At 42.6% G+C, this 18,881-nt stretch overlaps 1 protein-coding gene across 1 annotated transcript in view; it reads right to left on the bottom strand.

The window, feature by feature from the left end:
• The window catches only part of ADGRL3 (adhesion G protein-coupled receptor L3), a 961,109-nt gene that overhangs the window by 100,103 nt on the left and 842,125 nt on the right, over positions 1 to 18,881 (bottom strand). Inside the window, exon 24 of the mRNA XM_056570909.1 lies at positions 727 to 744. Coding sequence (XP_056426884.1) covers positions 727 to 744 — 18 coding nt within the window. The remainder of the gene's footprint in view (positions 1 to 726; positions 745 to 18,881) is intronic.

The raw sequence follows: 18,881 nt of genomic DNA on the forward strand, positions 1-18,881 counted from the left end.
AAACACTACTACAGGGTAATGGAGTATAGAGCATAGTGTTATACATCCCAGGTAGGCACAATGTTACATTCTATGTCTAGGCATCAGAACTCAAGGCTTAAAAAAATATCACTTCAGCATCTTTGGCTTCTTAGTTTAAAATTTAGGAACCAAATGACATTGATTGGTGGCCTCTGCAATAATTTCAGTTGCCATCTGATTACCTGCACAAAAGTAATAAAATAGACAAAAATTCTTGTTGACATTAAATCTTTGTGGGAGTATCTGTATCTGTAATTAAAAATACTTATACATTTTTAATTACAGACCCAGAAACCTCAGTATGGGTTCACTTTTTTTTTTTTATAAAAGTCTAATAAAATTTAAATATCACTTAGTTTGCTAAAACTTTAGAACCTCTTTAAATAATCTACATAACATGAAATACACCACTCCATTAGAACCAGCAACAAATAAGTTTCTTTTATTTAGCTTTTGCTGTATGGTTTGGTACCTCATACAATTCCATAAAATAAAAAAGTTATACAAACACTTTTTTTTCTTAAAGGCATATAAATTAACTTGCATAAAACATAAGGTACCACAGAATACAGCAATGACTAGAAGAAAAAAAAAGATTATCAAAAAGGACCACTTCTTATATAATGCTAGATGAATGTTTAATAAATATGATCAATTGAATAAAAAATTACATTTGATAAGCAAAATTTAGTTTTACTCCCATACTTGTCTCTCTGTAGGGCTCTAATCGACAGCATGAAGAAAAGGAAAGAAAAAAAACAGTAAGTAAGCTTACTCAAACAGTTGAATTAATTGAAAAAGAACATGAGAAGTTCTATTGGATACTATCAAGAAAATTCTAACCAATAACCATCAAATCTTAATGGCTATGGACACCTTTCATAAAAAAAAAAGTTTACAAAAAATAATGTTTACAAATAAAAATTTGTTTTAGAGAAAAAAAAAACCCTACAAAGTTCATTCCTTCATTCATTTTTACACCCCCTGATTAATTTTCCGATCCAAGTTAACTTCTAGGTTGACATTCTTCTGTGTGTCTCTTCCTAGTAATACATGCTGGGTGTGAGGTCTGTGTTTTAAAGAGTCTAGAGTTTGCCATGAATGCTCTGCTTTCTCTTTACAGTTGTGTACGACCCATTGGATTCTCCTCATAAAACTTTTATCCTATATGCCCTTGAAGTATGCTTTTAATTCTATCCACACTTTGAGCTGCTGTGTACCTGGGAAAATGTTTTAGGCTGGGTTCACACAGTGGTCAGTATTTTGATCACTATTTTTAGCCAACACCAGGAGTGGATCCAGTACACAGAAAAGTATAATAGAAAGATTTGCACCTTTTTCTGTGCTTTGGACCCACTCCAGATTTTATCTAAAAAGACTAACCAAAATACTGACCAAATACTGTGTGTAAACGCTGTATAATTTTGCATTCTGGAAATAAATGAATAATAATAAAAAGAAAAAAAAATAATGCAAAGGTGTCCATAGGTTTAAAAAAAAAAAATGTCACTAACTACTTAATTATACATTTCTAAAATAAGAGCCTTTGTGCTATCATAATTAACCAAATATAAATGTAACATATTTACTTACATTATCTATTAATATACTAATAAGATATTTATTAAAGGGGTATTCTTTTTAGCAAACAAAGTGTATTCATTGTATGATAAAACATTATTTCTTCCTGTGTACATGGATACATTTTTGTAGTCATTAAATAGAAAATCTGTAATGTGATAATCATACACAGGGTGGTTTATATAACGGGGTGTAACCCCCGACTATTGCTCATTGCCCAACAGAAGCAATCGTAGTAACCACTCCTTCCTTCTCTAGGATCTCCGGGTGCCGCTACAAAAAATTTACAGGAGGAAAATAAAAACAATTTATTAAAAGTACAACACGTCTCAAAGCCAGTCCAGGTTCTTCCTCAGGTACAGCAATAATAAAAATATAGCAGACTAGGTACCTATAGCCTCAATCATATGACTAAATACCAACAAATGAAATCATGACCTTTCAAGTGAAATTACATCCACCAGTAACTCCCAAATAAGTGCATCCCGGGAAATGTAGTACCATATCTACATACCAGTTTTCAAATTTCTACTTGTTTTTTTTGTCCTGCGTTTTTTGGTTTGAAAAAAACGCCTGAAAAAACTCCAGTGCAATATCCTGCATCTGGCGTTCTTTCTGGCGTTTTTTCTTTTGTGTGGAATTTGCATTTTTGGCCCCTTTGGCGTTTTTATTTTTTTGGTACCCAAAATTTGTTGGGTACCACAAAAAAAAAAAAAAAGGATGCAGTAGTGGTGGGAAAAAAATGTAACGAAATTTATATATTTTTAACAAAATTTTAATACATTTTTAATAAAGTGTGTGTGTGTTTCACTTTTTTTTCCTCTTTTTTTTGCATTTTTTAGGCAGTACTACTACTCCCAGCATGGAACACACTGTTCCATGATGGGAGTAGTAGTACCTGCACTAATAGACATATCGCCCGATGCAATCGTCCATATTATAGAAGAGATGTGGAGCTGCTCTATACAGCGCTCACATCTCTGCGAATAGAACATCACTCATTCATATTTTCCGCCCAGAGTGGGGATTGACCGGATGGTTACAGCCAATCACAGCATTCAGGGGGAAATATGAATGAGTGATGTTCTATTCACATCACTGGCCGAAGTATAGTGCAGAAATGCAAGCGCTGTATAGAGCCGCTCCGCATCTCTGCAATAGAGAGGACGATAACATTGGGTGTCAGGAGTGATACCCGCTGTGATCTTTCCGTAACTGCAGGTACTACTACTCCCATCATGGAGCACACTCTGTTCCATGTTGGGAGCTGTAGAACCTGCAGTTAAGGAAAGATCACAGCGGATGTCACTCCTGACACCCGCTGTGATCCTCCTGTATAATGTATAGATGCAGGCGGCCGCTCTTCTATGGTCCACTGCACTGACGTATATATACACCTATTCATATTTCCCACAGAGAGTTGTGATTGGCTGGAACCAACTGGCCAATCACAGCTCTCTGCGGGAAATATGAATAGGTGTGTGTATACAGCAGTGCAGGGGACCATAGAAGAGCGGCCGGCCACGTCTATAAATTATACAGAAGGATTGCAATGGACCAGGGTGATCTGTCAGTTAGTACAGGTACTATTACTCCCATCATGGAACAGTGTGTGTTCCATGCTGGGAGTAGTAGTACCACCTAAAAAATAGAGAATGTAAAACACACACACTACATTTTTATTATTGTCGGCTATATTTTTAGTAGAGATGAGCGAACTTACTGTAAATTTGATTCATCACTAACTTCTCGGCTCGGCAGTTGATGACTTATCCTGCATAAATTAGTTCGGCTTTCAGGTGCCCCCGTGGGCTGGAAAAGGTGGATACAGTCCTAGGAAAGAGTCTCCTAGGACTGTATCCACCTTTTCCAGCCCACCGGAGCACCTGAAAGCTGAACTAATTTATGCAGGAAAAGTCATCAAATGCCGAGCCGAGAAGTTCGTGACAAATCAAATTTACTGTAAGTTCGCTCATCTCTAATTTTTAGTGCCCTGCCCGCCCACATAAATTGATCCCTATTTAAAAATTTATAAAAATTTTGTTATAAAAAAAGATACATTTCGTTAAATACAATTTTTTCCATAACTACTGTATCTTTTTTATTATTATTTTTTAATGGTACCCTACGAAATTTTATTAAAATTTTTTGGATTGCTAAAGTCCAAAAGAGAATAAAAACCGCCTGAAAAAACACCAAAGTTAAAACTCACGATTTCAGGGGAAAAAAAGCCAGTGGCTCAACACGCTGCGATTTTGAAAAACTGCCAAGGAGCTGAAAAACACCAAAAAAGAGTGAAAAAACGCCAAAAGGATTAAAGAAACGCCAAACTGAAAAATGCCAAGTGGAAAAAGAATTTTGCGATTTCTCATTGATTTACAGCTAACATCTGGCCGCAGCATTTTTTGGCCGAAAAAACACCATGTGGCAGAATTGGCGTTTTTCTTGGCAAAAACAAAAACAAGTATAAACTTAGCCTTAGAGTAGTAGTTAATTACCTACACAACATTTAACATAATTTCATACTTACACAACATTAAACACAACATATGTTGTGTAGGTAATTAAAGGGGTTATCCAGGATTTGAAAAACAGAGCTTGTTTCTTTCAAAACCGCTTCCTGTCCGACTCCAGGTTGGGTGTGGTTCTGCTGCTCAGTTACATTGAAGTGAGCCAAGTTGTAATACCAAGTTGGAGCCAAGTTGTAATACCACACCCAACCTAGAGACAGACAGGGAATTTTTTTTTAAATGAATAAGCTCTGTTTTTCAATTCCTGGATAACCCCTCTAACTACATCTCTTATTATACCTATCTTTAAAAACTAATGTAGATTTGGTACATTACCCAGGATGCACCTATACGGGAGTTACAGGTGGGTGTAATTTTACTTGAAATGTCATGATTTCATTTGTAGGTATTTAGTCATGTGATCAAGGCTATAAGTACTTAGTCTGCTATATTTTTATTATTGTTGTACCTGAGGAAGAAGCTGGATTGGCTTTGAAACATGTTGTACTTTTAATGAATTTGTTATTTTAATTTTCTTGGAATCGCCCTGTTGATTTTATATGTGGTGGTGCCCAGATATCCCAGAGGAGGAATGAGTAGTTACTACGATTGTCTTTGTGCTTTCTAGCATGTATGGGAAGGAGCAACAGCCTAGCTTATTTTGCCACGAATAAAACCCTTATGCTTTTAAGAATTGTGCTGGAATTTGCACAGCTCTGAAGTTGAGTGGTTTATGTACAATCTACCCCACCTATATTTGTAACCAAAGATTCCACACATGGTAGAGCTCTTGTTTGATATTTGTTTTTACAGCAGCAATGGAATATCTAATATATGGAATCAGGCACCAAAGTTTTAAAATCTTTACTGATCCAAGCCTGATTTACTCTAACACACACAAGTTTTCCCACATTGTTAGCTGATTAGCTTGTTCATTTTGGGGTGACAGCGCCACCTGCCACATTAAATCCTCAGGACAAGAACACCAATGACAAACTGGGAAAGTTCTGGCCAATGGTCTAATTTGATCACACAGAAGTCTATGGGGTCTTGGCTGATGGTATCTGACAGAGAAAGAGCATAGCTTAGGTATGAATCAACCTGGTTTCCCAGGTGATGCTAAACATCCATTTGATGATTTATGTTGGATTAGCATACTAGATGCAAAAACTTAGTCATCATGTACTCCAACGAATACATGCTGCTGCTTCATTACCCCTTAACCCCTTCATGACCCAGCTAGTTTTGGCCTTCATGACCAAGTTTTTACACACTGCGGTCCAGCGCATCTCCCCACTCATGTCCCCAGCCAACGGGGCTGGGATTAGCATCGCGGGACGCGCCCGCGAGTCCTAGACCATCACTCACCTTCGCCCTCTGCATCTGTCTCTTCTCTCCAGCATGCGTGCCCCCACCTCCTAGGGCGCGCGCACGCGCCAGAGCTCTAAAATTTAAAGGTCCAGTACGCCCTTTAATCATGTGCTTCACCTGTTCCTCGGTTATATGTTTCTGCACCTACCTCATAACTCTGCCGGATCTTTGTTTGCCCCAGTGCGTTAGAGAAACAGTTATTGTGTTTCCTTGCTGTGTACCAGATCTTGCATCCCATGACCTGACCGCGTTCCTTGCCGCCTGCATATTGACCTACTGCTACGTTCCTGACTTCGCTCCCGTGCCGCCTGCCCTGATCTCCTGCTATCCTGATTATGTCCTGTCTCATGCCTTCTGTGCCTCACTTCACCTCAGCCACCTATGTAGTCGAGTCGTGCCAGGGGTAGTGACCTGGGTGCCCCCTGCCGCAGCAAGATCTTACCGATTTGCGGCGGGCTCTGGTGAAAACCAGCAGCACCTTAGACTCCGTTCCCTGGCACGGCCCACGTCATCAGCCACACAGGTCCAGCGGATCTTCCACCTCTTGTGTTCCAGACTACTGTGGTCCAGCTGATCTACTACCTTCCGAGTTCCAGTCGACTGCGGTGAGTCTAACAGTAAGATCTGGCCATGGATCCCACTGAGGTACCTCTGCCAAAGATTTAGAATCTTCCCTTCGTTGTGGTCCGTCAGTCGCAGCAGTTAGCTAGTCAGGCGCAGCAACTAAGTCAACTGACCACCATGATGCAACAATTACTGTCCATGCAGCAACAGCAGCAGCAGCTGCAACCAGCTCCAGTCTCTCCACCCATTTCTGCAGCTTCTTCCAGATCAAAGCTTCATCTACCCCTTCCCACGAAGTATGATGGTGACCCAAAGTTGTGTAGAGGTTTTGTTACAAAGTGTGCCATGCACCTGGAACTTATGGCAGATCAGTTCCCGACAGAGCGAGGGAAGGTGGCGTTTGTGGTCAGCCTCTTGTTCGGAAAGGCCCTGGCCTAGGCTACTGCTCTCTGGGATCGCAGTGACCCGATTACCTCTAACCTCACAGCCTTCTTAGCTGAATTCTGCAGTGTTTTTGAACACTGCCGAGACGGCTCTTCTGAACCTCAGGCAACTTCCTCTGTAGGACTTCCTCTGTAGGAGACTATGCTGTTCAGTTTCACACCCTCGCTTCCGAATTAGCATGGAACGATAAAGCCTTGTGTGCAACATTTAAAAAAGGATTGTCCAGCAGAATAAAGGATGCTCTTGCTGCACGAGATCCTCCAACTAACCTGTGTGAACTAATCCATTTAGCCACACGTATTGATGTGCGTTTTGCAGAGAGACAGAAAGAACTTTGTACTGAAAGAGAACCTGCCGTAACACAGAATTTTCCTCGCTTGGCACCCATGTTCCAACATCCACCTCTACAGTCTTCTTTGCCTCTTGCCGAAGAGGCTATGCAAGTAGACCGTACTCCCTTAACGCAGCTGTAAAGATCCAGGCGACGTAATGAGAATTTGTGCTTATACTGTTCCAGTCTGGAGCACTTTCTCAAAGACTGTTCTACACATCCTCAGCGTCCGGGAAACGCTCGCACCAAAGAAAGGTGGGAGAGGCGACCCTAGGAGTAAATACTACCTCTCCTCGCTTGAATATATCTGTTCAAATCCACGCTTCTGCAAAGACTTCATTCTTCGCTTCTGCATTCTTGGACTCTGGTTCTGCTGACAACTTCATTGATGCCTCTCTGGTACATGAATATCATCTTCCAGTAACTCGGCTTGCCAAGCCTTTGTTCATCTCTTCAGTCAATGGAAAAAATCTGGACTGTAAGGTGCAATTCCGCACAGAGCCTCTCACCATGCAAGCGGGAGTCCTGCATATGGAAAAGATTGAATTCTATGTGCTTCCTCACTGTACTTTTCAGCTACTTCTTGGTCTTCCTTGGCTCCAACGTCATTCTCCGCAACTTGGCTGGAAATCAGGAGATCACTCGCTGGGGACAGAGCTGTCAAAATCTTTGTCTTGTGCCAGTCCAGCCAAAAGTTGTTTCTTCCTCACCTCCTATGCCAGGTCTGCCTTCCCCTATCAAGATTATTCAGATGTTTTCTGCGAAAAGTAGGCCGAGACTTTACCTCCACATTGTCTTTATGACTGCCCCATTGATATACAGCCTGGGACTATGCCTCCATGTGGTAGAATCTATGCGTTGTTGGTCCCGGAGACTGAAACCATGGAAGAATATATTCAGGAGAACATCGAAAAAGGATTTATCCGAAAGTCCTCCTCTCCAGCTGGAGCTGGGTTCTTCTTTGTGGGCATTGATTATAGGGGTCTCAACAAAATTACGGTGAAAAATCATTATCCACTTCCACTGATCTCAGAACTATTTGATTGTCTCCGGGGAGCCAAGGTTTTCTCTAAATTGGATTTACGGGGAGCTTATAATCTGATTCGAATCCGTGAGGGAGACACATGGAAAACAGCCTTTAATACCCGTGATGGACATTTTGAGTATCTCGTGATGCCTTTTGGCCCTTGCAATGCTCCTGCTGTTTTTCAGGAATTTGTCAATGATATCTTCCGAGATCTTCTCTACACCTGTGTTGTCGTGTATCTTGACGACATCTTGATCGTCTCTTCCAACTTAGAGGAGCATCGTTCACATGTTCGTCTGCTTCTTGAACGCCTCCGGAGGAATCATCTCTAGGCCAAACTGGAGAAGTGCCTATTCGAGAAATCTAGTCTTCCCATTTCTTGGATGCATTGTCTCTCATCAAGGTTTGCAGATGGATCCTGAGAAACTGTCTGCGGTTTTGAATTGGCCTCGTCCTACTGGTCTTCGGGCTTTTAAACGATTTCTGGGATTTGCCAACTACTATCGTCAGTTCATCGCACATTTCTCTTCCCTGGTAGCTGCTATTGTAGCTCTTACCAGAAAGAACTCTAACCCTAAGTCATGGCCTTCTGAGGCCGAAGAGGCTTTCTCTCGCCTAAAGTCTGCATTTGCCTTAGCTCTCGTGCTTTCAAGACCTGATCCGGAAAGACCTTTTGCTTTGGAGGTGGACGCTTTGTCTATAGGAGCTGGTGCCATTCTTACCCAGAAAAACTCCAAATGTAAGACTATAAAATGTGGTTTCTTTTCAAAAACCTTCTCGCCAGCAGAGAGGAATTACTCCATCGGAGATCGAGAACTTCTTGCTATAAAACTAGCCTTAGAGGAGTGGCGTCATTTGTTGGGAGGGTCTTCTCATCGAGTCAGTATCTACTCAGACCACAAGAATCTCCTATACCTACAGTCTGCTCAGCATTTGAATCCTCACCAGGCAAGTTGGTCTTTGTTCTTTTCCAGATTTAATTTCTTCATTCACTTCCGTCCAGCTAACAAGAATATCAGAGCTGATGCCCTTTCCAGATCCTCTGACGTTGTGGGTTTGGACTCCACGCCTAGGCATATTATTCCCCCAGACCATCTGATTTCTGAAGCTCCTGTCGATCTTCTGCAAGTACCTCCTGGTAAATCCTTTGTACCAGCCAGATTGAGATGCAAAGTCCTGAAATGGGGTCATTCTCCTTTATTGGCAGGTTATCCTGTAGAATGTAAGACTTGACTTTTAATCTCGCGGCACTATTGGGTGCCGCATCTGGAACGCGATGTCTCCGAATTTGTCCGTTCCTGTATCACCTGTGCATGTGACAAAACTCCTCGACAAAAACCTGGCGGGACAGCCATTGCTCATTCCGGAGACTCCATGGACTCACATCGCTATGGATTTTATTACTGATCTTCCACCATCTCATAATAACATGGTCATCTGGGTTGTAGTTGATCGGTTTTCCAAAATGGCTAATATCATCCCACTTCCTGGTCTTTCATCTGCTCCACAGTTGGCGAAGCATTTCTTACAACGCATTTTCTGCCTACATGGTCTACCAGAACATATAGTCTCAGACCGAGGAGTTCAGTTTGTGTCCAAGTTTTGGCGAGCTCTCTGTACTCATCTTGAAATCAATCTGGATTTCTCCACTTCCTACCCCCCTCAATCTAATGGTCAAGTGGAGAGGGTAAATCATCTTTTGGAGACTTATCTTTGCAATTTTGTCTCAGCTCTTCAGGACGACTGGGTTGATCTTCTTCCCTGGGCTGAAATTTCTTATAATCATAAGGATTCCGAGTCCACGAGGACCTCCCTGCCTCCCCGTTTTTTATCATTCATGGACATCGTCTCCGGTCTCCTCTTCCAGGTCCAGTTTCTTCCGGTGTCCCAGCTGTAGATGAACTTGTCCGTGACTTTTCTTCTATTTGGCGACAGACTCTGCATTCTTTGTCTCTGGCCTCCTCTTGAATGAAAACCCAGGCTAATAAGAAAAGAAGACCTCCTCCATCCTTCTCTTCCAGTGATAAAGTTTGGTTATCTTCTAAGTACATTCGTTTCAAAATTCCCAGCTACAAGTTAGGTCCTCGCTTCCTACAAGTTAGGTCCTCGCTTCCTCGGTCTGTTCAAGGTACTACAATCCAGTCTAGTACAAACTACGGTTACCTCCTTCTCTCCATATTCCTAACTCTTTTCCTGTGTCACTCCTCAAGCCTCCGGTAGTCAACCGTTACTCCCTAAAGAACACTGTTACTACACCTGTCTCTGGTTCCTCTGATGTCTACCAAGTCAAAGAGATCCTTGCCTCCAAAACTATGCAAGGGAAAAAGTTCTTCTTGACTGGAGGGGATTTGGTCCTGAGGAGAGATCATGGGAGCCTGAAGAAAACATCTTGGACTGTAATCTCCTCAAGAAATTTTTGACCCAGAAGAAGAGGGGGAGACCAAAGGAGGGGTGGGGTACTATTACACACTGCGCTCCGGCCGGACATGCTGGCCGTGAGCGCATCTCCCCTCTCATGCTCCCAGGGCTGGGATTCGCATCACGGGACGAGCCCACATGCGAGTCCCAGCCAGTCACTCACCAGCCTCCTAGGACATGCGGCAGAGCTCTGAAATTTAAAGGACCAGGAAGCCCATAATCATGTGCTTCACCTGTTCCTCGGTTATAAGTTTCTGAACCTAACTAATACCTCTGCCGGGTCTTAGTTTGCCCCAGTGCCTTAGAGAAAGCGTTATTCTGTGATTCATGTTCATTGCCGTCTGCCTATTGACCTACTGCTACATTCCTGACTTCGCTCCTGTGCTGACTGCCCTGATCTCCTGCTATCCTGACTATGTCCTGTCTCATCCCTTCTGTGCCTCGCTTCACTTCAGCCGCCTGTGTGGTCGAGTTGTGCCAGGGGTAGTGACCTGGGTGCCCCCTGCCACAGCAAGACCATCCCAATCTGCGGCGGGCTCTGGTGAAAACCAGCAACACCTTAGACACGACCCGCATCATCAGCAACACAGGTCCAGCAGATCTACCATCTCTTATGTTCCAGACTACTTCGAGTTCCAGTCGACTGTGGTGAGTCTAACACCAGTCCGTTTTTTTCAAATCTGACATGTGTCTCTAAGTGGTAATAACTTTGGACTACTTTTACCTAGCAAAGTGATTCAGAGATAGTTTTTTTTTTCAGACATATTGTAGTTGTATTAGTGGTAAATTTTTGTTGATACATGAAGCGATTTTTGTGAAAAACTCTAAAATATTGTGAAAAATTGGAAAATTTTCATTTCTCTATGTTTGAAAAGTAAAAAATTATTTTACTTTTTTACGACATTAGAAGGCTTATATTATTATGAGCATTTTTTCACATTTTCTACAAAAGCTCTAAATCAAATTTTTTGGGGAACAATTACATTTTGAATATATACATATATATATATATATATATATATACACACACACACATATATATGTACATATATATATATATATATATATATATATATATACACATACACGTATGTATATATATATATATATATATATATACACATACACGTATATATGTGTATATTTATATATATATATATATATATATATATTTTTTTTTTTTTTTTAAATATATATATATATATATATATATTTTTTACTTCTGTACAACAGCTCCCCTAGTGTCTAGTGCACAAAAAGATGCAGTAACAAGTTTAGGACACTGGGGGGGAGCTGTAAAAAGTTTTTTACTCTTGCTTCACACGAAGTGAAGTATGCAGGTGGGCACAGCGTCGGCAGCTTGGTACGGGTAAGGGACACCGGAGGAAGGGGGGACAGGTAAGGGACACTGGAGACTGCTAGCAGACTGCTAGTCCGTGATCGGGACTACCTGATAGGAAAGATCGCTGTGAGGGGACGGGCGAAACCCCCCCTAGGTCCCGAGGCAAGATGGCTGGCTATTCGTGATAGCCACCATCTTACCGGGCGCAGCGGGATACCGCGAGTAGCGGACAGTATCTGCATGACGTACATGTACATGATAGGTCGGGAAAACCTTCCGGTCATGATGTACATGTATGTCATGGGTTGGGAAGGGGTTAAAGACGCAGATATTTTTTATTTTTGCACTTTCGTTTTTACTTATTGCCTTCTAATAGCCAAAACGCTTTCAATTTTTTACTTATGGACCCATATTTGGGCTTGTGTTTTGCACCACAAATTTGACTTTGTAATAACACTCATTTTACAACCAGATCTACAATGGAAAAAAAACTAATTATTTGTGGGGCAAAAAACAAAAAAACACTGTTAAATTTTTTTACACATGTAAATTTTGAGAGGTTAGATTAGATAGGCAGTGCACTTTTCGGCAAAAAATGACACTTCATATTGATTGTGTAGGTCCATGCAATTATGAAGATTTCCAATTGATATAGGTTTTATTTTGTTTTACTGCTTTAAAAAAAACTTAAGAGTACCTGTCACCAAATAAAACTTTTAATATAGCGATTCTTGTGTAATTAGCAGACACTTTCCCATTCACTTGCTTTTAAAATCATCAACATAAATATGTTTAAAATGTAATAGAAAAATTGGCCACTAGGTGGCGCTGTTCTGGTCCCTGCTGCAATTAATACAGTGAGTTTGGTCTCCAACAGGCCTGGCAGGAGACCAAACTCAGGAAGTGCTTCTCCCTGCACTGAGCTTGACTGAAAGCTGCACAGAGACTCACTGAAAGCTGCACAGACTGAAAGCTGCACAAAGCCTAAGGTCTTCTATTTATCACATTGCAGAAAAGATGTGAGGGCGGAAGTAGTCCCCCAGCAGGCATGACATCACTGAACGCCCACTTTCTCCTGCTGGGAGATTGCAGCAAGAAGATGTGAGCAAGAAGAACGGTAAGATACAGAAGTTTGTTAAAGCTCTGAATTTTTTTTTTACGGTGGAAGGGGTGTTAGGAGTAGTTAGGGAACATAGCCTGAGTTAGTTTAGAAGTTTATTTGGTTCTCTTTTGTATAAAAGATAGTATGCTCAAAATTGTCCTCTTCTGACCCATATAACTCTTCTATTTTTCTGTATACAGAGATGTATTAGGGCAAATGTTTTGTTCTGTGATCTGTAGTTTTTATTAGTGCTATTATTGTTTTGATGGGACTTTTTCATCGTTTTTATAAAAAAAATTACGATATATGAAGTATATAGTAGTTATATTAAGTGACCAAATATATGCAATTCTGTTATTTTTTTAAGTATACGCTTTTGACTGGGCAGTAATGTTATATTTTAGTTTGTACGCGGTGATACCACATGTTTACATTAATTGTTGTTTTTACATACATTTATTTTAATTTTATTTTAAAAAGTGGGTGACAAACGAGTGAAAATAAGGGGAGATTCAAACTTTTATTAGGGAAGGGGTTGATTCACTAGTAACATTTTTAACCTTTTTTCACTATTTTTAAATTGCATACACTGTTCAATGCTGTGCCATAGCTAAGCATTGATCAGTGTTGTCAATGTTCCATTGCTCTGACTTGCCATGGGTTCCTGCACCATTTGAGTGACAACCAGATGGCTAGGAGGTAGATAAGGGCCCTCCCCCTGTCCTCTCAGCTGACTAGGACCCTTGGCTCTGCTGAGCTGCCTGTATTCAATCTTTTTCTGTGATGTCTGGCATTAGCCACAGGTCCCAGTTGCTGATATCAAGGACCATCCCTTTATGACACGTGCTCAGCTTCATAGACCTGGAGTGGGCGCAGGGCTTACATGTATGCACTACACTCCACTACACTCTGAGTCAGCTCTCCACTGCCAACTGTCAGCATTATCCTGTGGCTAATGCCAGACATTGGGCAATTGTTTCTGTTGGAAGGCTGTGGCAAGCTCAATTGTTTGCTGTTAGAAGGCTGTGGTAAGCTGAATTACGCTTTTCTCTATAAATTCCAATTAATTCTCCTTCTCCAAAGGTGAAAAACAATCCCCATTTTAGTTTTATACTGAGGGTCTAAGGCTAGGTTCAGACTACGGAATTTTCTACCTGTAATTCCGCTTTGAAATTGCAGGCGGAAATTCCGGTTGCTAAAATGTATAGTGTAGTGAATGGGTTTCCGTTCACAAATTCCCACTTCGGAATTTGTGAAGCGGAATTTGTGAACAGAAAATCCGCTTGGAAATTTCTGCCTGGAGACTGGCGTTGCTCTTTCTTCAGGGGGAAATATTCGCGGAACACATTGCAGTCTATTGGAGACTGCAGTGTCCGTGTGGTCCTAGCGCCAACTGATTCAGTCGGCACTGGCCACACTCTAAATCTCCGGGCGGAAATTTTCTGCCCTGAGATTCACGTAGTCTGAACCTAGCCTAAGAGTGTGGCTATCCAGTACTCATACTCAATACGGCTATCAAGATGCAAGCAATGAAGCTTACAGCTTGCCATCCTTGCCAGCTTTTCCGAAGGCTCAGCCGGTTCTGCCTTCATCCCTTACTGTCATAGTTGGTCATTATGGTGGTCATCATCATCATCACTGTTATGTTGTGCGGGTGCCCCCTTCCCTGTACCTTCAACTGATTCCGTCTCCAAATCCACCTCAGTTCCCACTTCACCATCCTTATCCAACTCCTCAACATCTATCCTGAGGTGCACCAAATGTAAACCTTCTTCTATTCCTTGTCCAATTATCACCATGCGTGTTTGCTCCAGAAGGAATATAAATAAAAATTTGCTCAATCTGATGTTTTCCCTAATGACAAATCTTGTTGCCTCTTCGAAAGCTCTGAGCATGCAACATGTGTCTCTGATCAGCTGCCAATCCCTGAGCTGAAAGTCACACTGGCTCCAATAGCTGTCAACATCATAAATTAGTTCATAAGGTTGAAAAAGATTCCATTAAGTTCAACCTATATCCCTACTGTGTTGATCTAGAGCAGTGATTCCCAACCGGGGTGCCGCCGGATTTTGCTGTCAAAATTATTGCCGCAGTGGGGAGAGAAGTTTGTATGCGCTGTGCGTGCGTGCGTCCGTCCTCCAGCGTCCCTTAGTGTCCTGCCAGAGAGGGGAAGTATGCAGAAGCTGCGCCGAGCCGGTGTAGTGACTCGTGCCCCAGCATCCCCCCTCCCCCCTGTGGCGCAGTGAATGAGTGCCCTGCCGGGACCCTGAGTCAGTGCCCTGCTGGAGATGGGGAAGAACAGGGAAGAAAATGGCTTGCTTAAGGTACTGTACCATGTCCATCCCCCCCCCTCACCCTTGTCCATCCCCCTTCCACCCCCTTCCACCCATCTCCATCCCCCCCTTCCAACCATCTCCATCCCCCCCTTCCACCGCATCTCCATCCACCCCCTTCCACCCATCTCCATCCACCCCCTTCCACCCATCTCCATCCCCCCTTCCACCCATCTCCATCCCCCTTCCACCCATCTCCATCCCCTTCAACCCATCTCCATCCGCCCCTTCCACCTATCTCCATCCCCCCTTCCACTTATCTCCATCCCCCCCTTCCACCCATGTCCATCCCCCCTTCCACCCATGTCCATCCCCCTTCCACCCATGTCCATCCCGCCCCCTCCACCCATGTCCATCCCCCCTTCCACCCTTGTCCATCCTCCCCCCTCACCCATGTCCATCCTCCCCCCCTCACCCATGTCCATCCTCCCCCCCCTCACCCATGTCCATCCCCCCCTCCCCCATGTCCATCCTCCCCCCTCACCCATGTCCATCCCCCCCTTCACCCATGTCCATCCTCCCCCCTCACCCATGTCCACCCCCCTCTCTCCCATATCCATCTCCCCCCACTCTCACCCATGTCCATCCCCCCTCTCACCCATGTCCATCCCCCCCCTCACCCATGTCCATGTCCCCCTCTCACCCATGTCCATTGTCCCCCCTCTCACCCATGTCCATCCTCCCCCCCTCTCACCCATGTCCATACTCCCCCCTCTCACCCATGTCCATACTCCCCCCTCTCACCCATGTCCATACTCTCCCCCTCACCCATGTCCATACTCCCCCCCCCACCCATGTTTATCCCCCCTCTCACCCATGTCCATCCACCCCCTCTCACCCATATCCATCCTCCCCCCTGTCCATCCCCTTGTCACCCATGTTCACCTCCCATTGTCCACCCCTCTGACCACATCCTTGTCACCCATGTTCACCCCTCTGTCCCTTTGTCACCCCTGTTACCACCTTGTCACTCCTGTCCCCTCCCTGTCACCCATGTACACCCCTCTACACCGCTCTGCCACCCCTACACCCCTTTACACCCCTCTGCCACCCATGTACACCCCTCTGCCACCATCTGCCACCCATGTACACTCCTCTACACCCCTCTGCCAAACATGTACACTCCTCTACACCCCTCCGCCACCCATGTACACTCTTCTACACCCCTCTGTCATCCCTGTACACTCCTCTACACCCCTCTGCCACCCATGTACACTCTTCTACACCCATCTGTCACTCCTCTACACCCCTGTCACCCATGTACACCCCTGTTACCCATGTACACTCCTACATCCCTCTGCCACCCATGTACACTCCTCTACACCCCTCTACCACCCATGTATACTCCTCTACACCCCTCTTCCACCCATGTAAACTCTTCTACACCCCTCTGTCACCCATGTACACCCCTCTGTTTCCCATGTACACTTCTATACACCGGTCACCCATGTACACTCCTCTATACCCCTCTGTCACCCATGTACACTCCTCTACACCCCTCTGCCACCCATGTACACTCCTACAACCCTCTGCCACCCATGTACACCCGTTACCCATTTACACTCCTCTTCACCCCTCTGCCACCCATGTACACTCCCCTACACCCCTCTGCCACCACTGTAAACCCCTCTATCACCCCCTACACCCCTGTCACCCATATACAGCCCTCTGTCACCACTGTACACTGCTCTACACACCTGTCTCCCATGTACACCCCTCTGTTACCCCCTATACGCCCCTGCATTCCTCTTCACTTAAAGGGGAATTTGGAGGCTAATGCTGGTTAAGTGCGGAGCATAATAGATTTGTTTTGCAGGTTTAACGGTGAAGAGTTGTGGCTGGAAGAAATGGTCAGTATGGTCCGTATTAGACGGAGAAGAACAGGGAACGACACTGATCAGAACCGAAGACGTCACGTGAGTTGCTGCATAAAGCCGCACTTTAAACTACATGCCAACTGATAAATTGATATTGTGCATTTTTTCCTTTTTTTTTTTTTTTTGCTCGTCAACTTCCCTTTTGAATTATTTTATTGAGTTAACTATGATAACTTTCTTTAGCAGAGCGTTCCATAGTCTTACTGCTCTTACAGAACCCCGTCTGTGCTGGTGTAGAAAGCTTCTTTCCTCTAGGCATAGAGGATGTCCCCTTGTTATAGATGCAGTCCTGGGTGCAAATAGATCAGAGCAGAGATCTCTGCATTGCCCCCTAAAATGTTTATACATAGTTCATAGGTCAAACAGTATTGTAAGTAGGGAACCTTTCAGACTTAAGTTTAAAACTTTACTTTTAATTCATATTTTAAAATTTATAAATGTAATAAAAAAACTGATATCTATATATACTTAACACACACTATTAATCTTGACTGCCACCAGAACCACATTAAGTAACTGAAAAATTACTATTCATGCTATAAAGCACAGAAGGACCGTTAACCTTCTCTAGATCCAGTCCTGTTTAATAGTATCAGGTGCCAGTCCACACACACAAATTATATAGTTTTTATTCTCTTGCTTTGAAGAGCAAACTTATCATCAGCCAAAGACAGACTTATTTGTCTAATTCCGGTGCATTAGTGCTTGATACAGTCATATCATATTTGCACAATATCCATTTCGTCAAGCAGGAATCCAAAAGGTATGCATTTCTATTTCCATTTTGCACCAATACACATTTTTATTGCACTGTATTCATTTTCACACAGTAGTATTGTGAATGTATCAGATTTATGTTGCCATTACAAATCAAATAGCTGCATTGCACTGCCCCTTGTCTTTGAATCAGTACATTCAAACCTTGTAAATCGCATTAGAGCATCTCGTATTGTTTAGAGTGTGAGATTTTATAGGTACGTGTCCATTAAGATCACGGTTTAACACATTTCCTTTGCCATCAATTGTGAGGGACCATTTTTGGCATTTTCGCACAAAAGTGCATGTGCATGCGGCTCTGGTGGCTGCTATTTTTAAGCTATTTTTCAGTTACTTAATGTGGTACACATTAATAGTGTGTTTTTAGTATAGATATCAGCTTTTTTTTTAAACATTTTTAAATATGAATTAAAAGTGATGTTTTAACCCCTTAAGGACTCCGGGTTTTTCCGTTTTTGCACTTTCGTTTTTTCCTCCTTACCTTTTAAAAATCATAACCTTTCAATTTTCCACCTAAAAATCCATATTATGGCTTATTTTTTGCGTCGCCAATTCTACTTTGCAGTGACATTAGTCATTTTACCCAAAAATGCACGGCGAAACGGAAAAAAAAATCATTGTGCGACAAAATAAAAAAAAAAAAACGCCATTTTGTAACTTTTGGGGGCTTCCGTTTCTACGCAGTGCATATTTCGGTAAAAATTACACCTTATCATTATTCTGTACGTCCATATGGTTAAAATGATACCCTACTTATATAGGTTTGATTTTTTTGCACTTCTGGAAAAAATCATAACTACATGCAGGAAAATTTATACGTTTAAAAATGTCATCTTCTGACCCCTATAACTTTTTTATTTTTCCACGTACAGGGCGGTATGAGGACTCATTTTTTGCACCGTGATCTGAAGTTTTTATCGGTATGATTTTTGTTTTGATCGGACTTTTTGATCACTTTTTATTCATTTTTTAATGGTATAAAAAGTGACCAAAATACGCTTTTTTGGACTTTGGAATTTTTTTGCACGTACGCCATTGACCGTACGGTTTAATTAATGATATATTTTTATAGTTCGGACATTTATGCACGCGGCGATACCACATATGTTTATTTTTTTTTCTTTTTACACTTTTATTTTTTTTAAAGGGGGGTGATTCAAACTTTTATTAGGGAAGGGGTTAA

This window comes from Hyla sarda, chromosome 1, assembly GCF_029499605.1.
Source record: "Hyla sarda isolate aHylSar1 chromosome 1, aHylSar1.hap1, whole genome shotgun sequence".
In the NCBI taxonomy this organism is placed as follows: Eukaryota; Metazoa; Chordata; class Amphibia; order Anura; family Hylidae; genus Hyla; species Hyla sarda.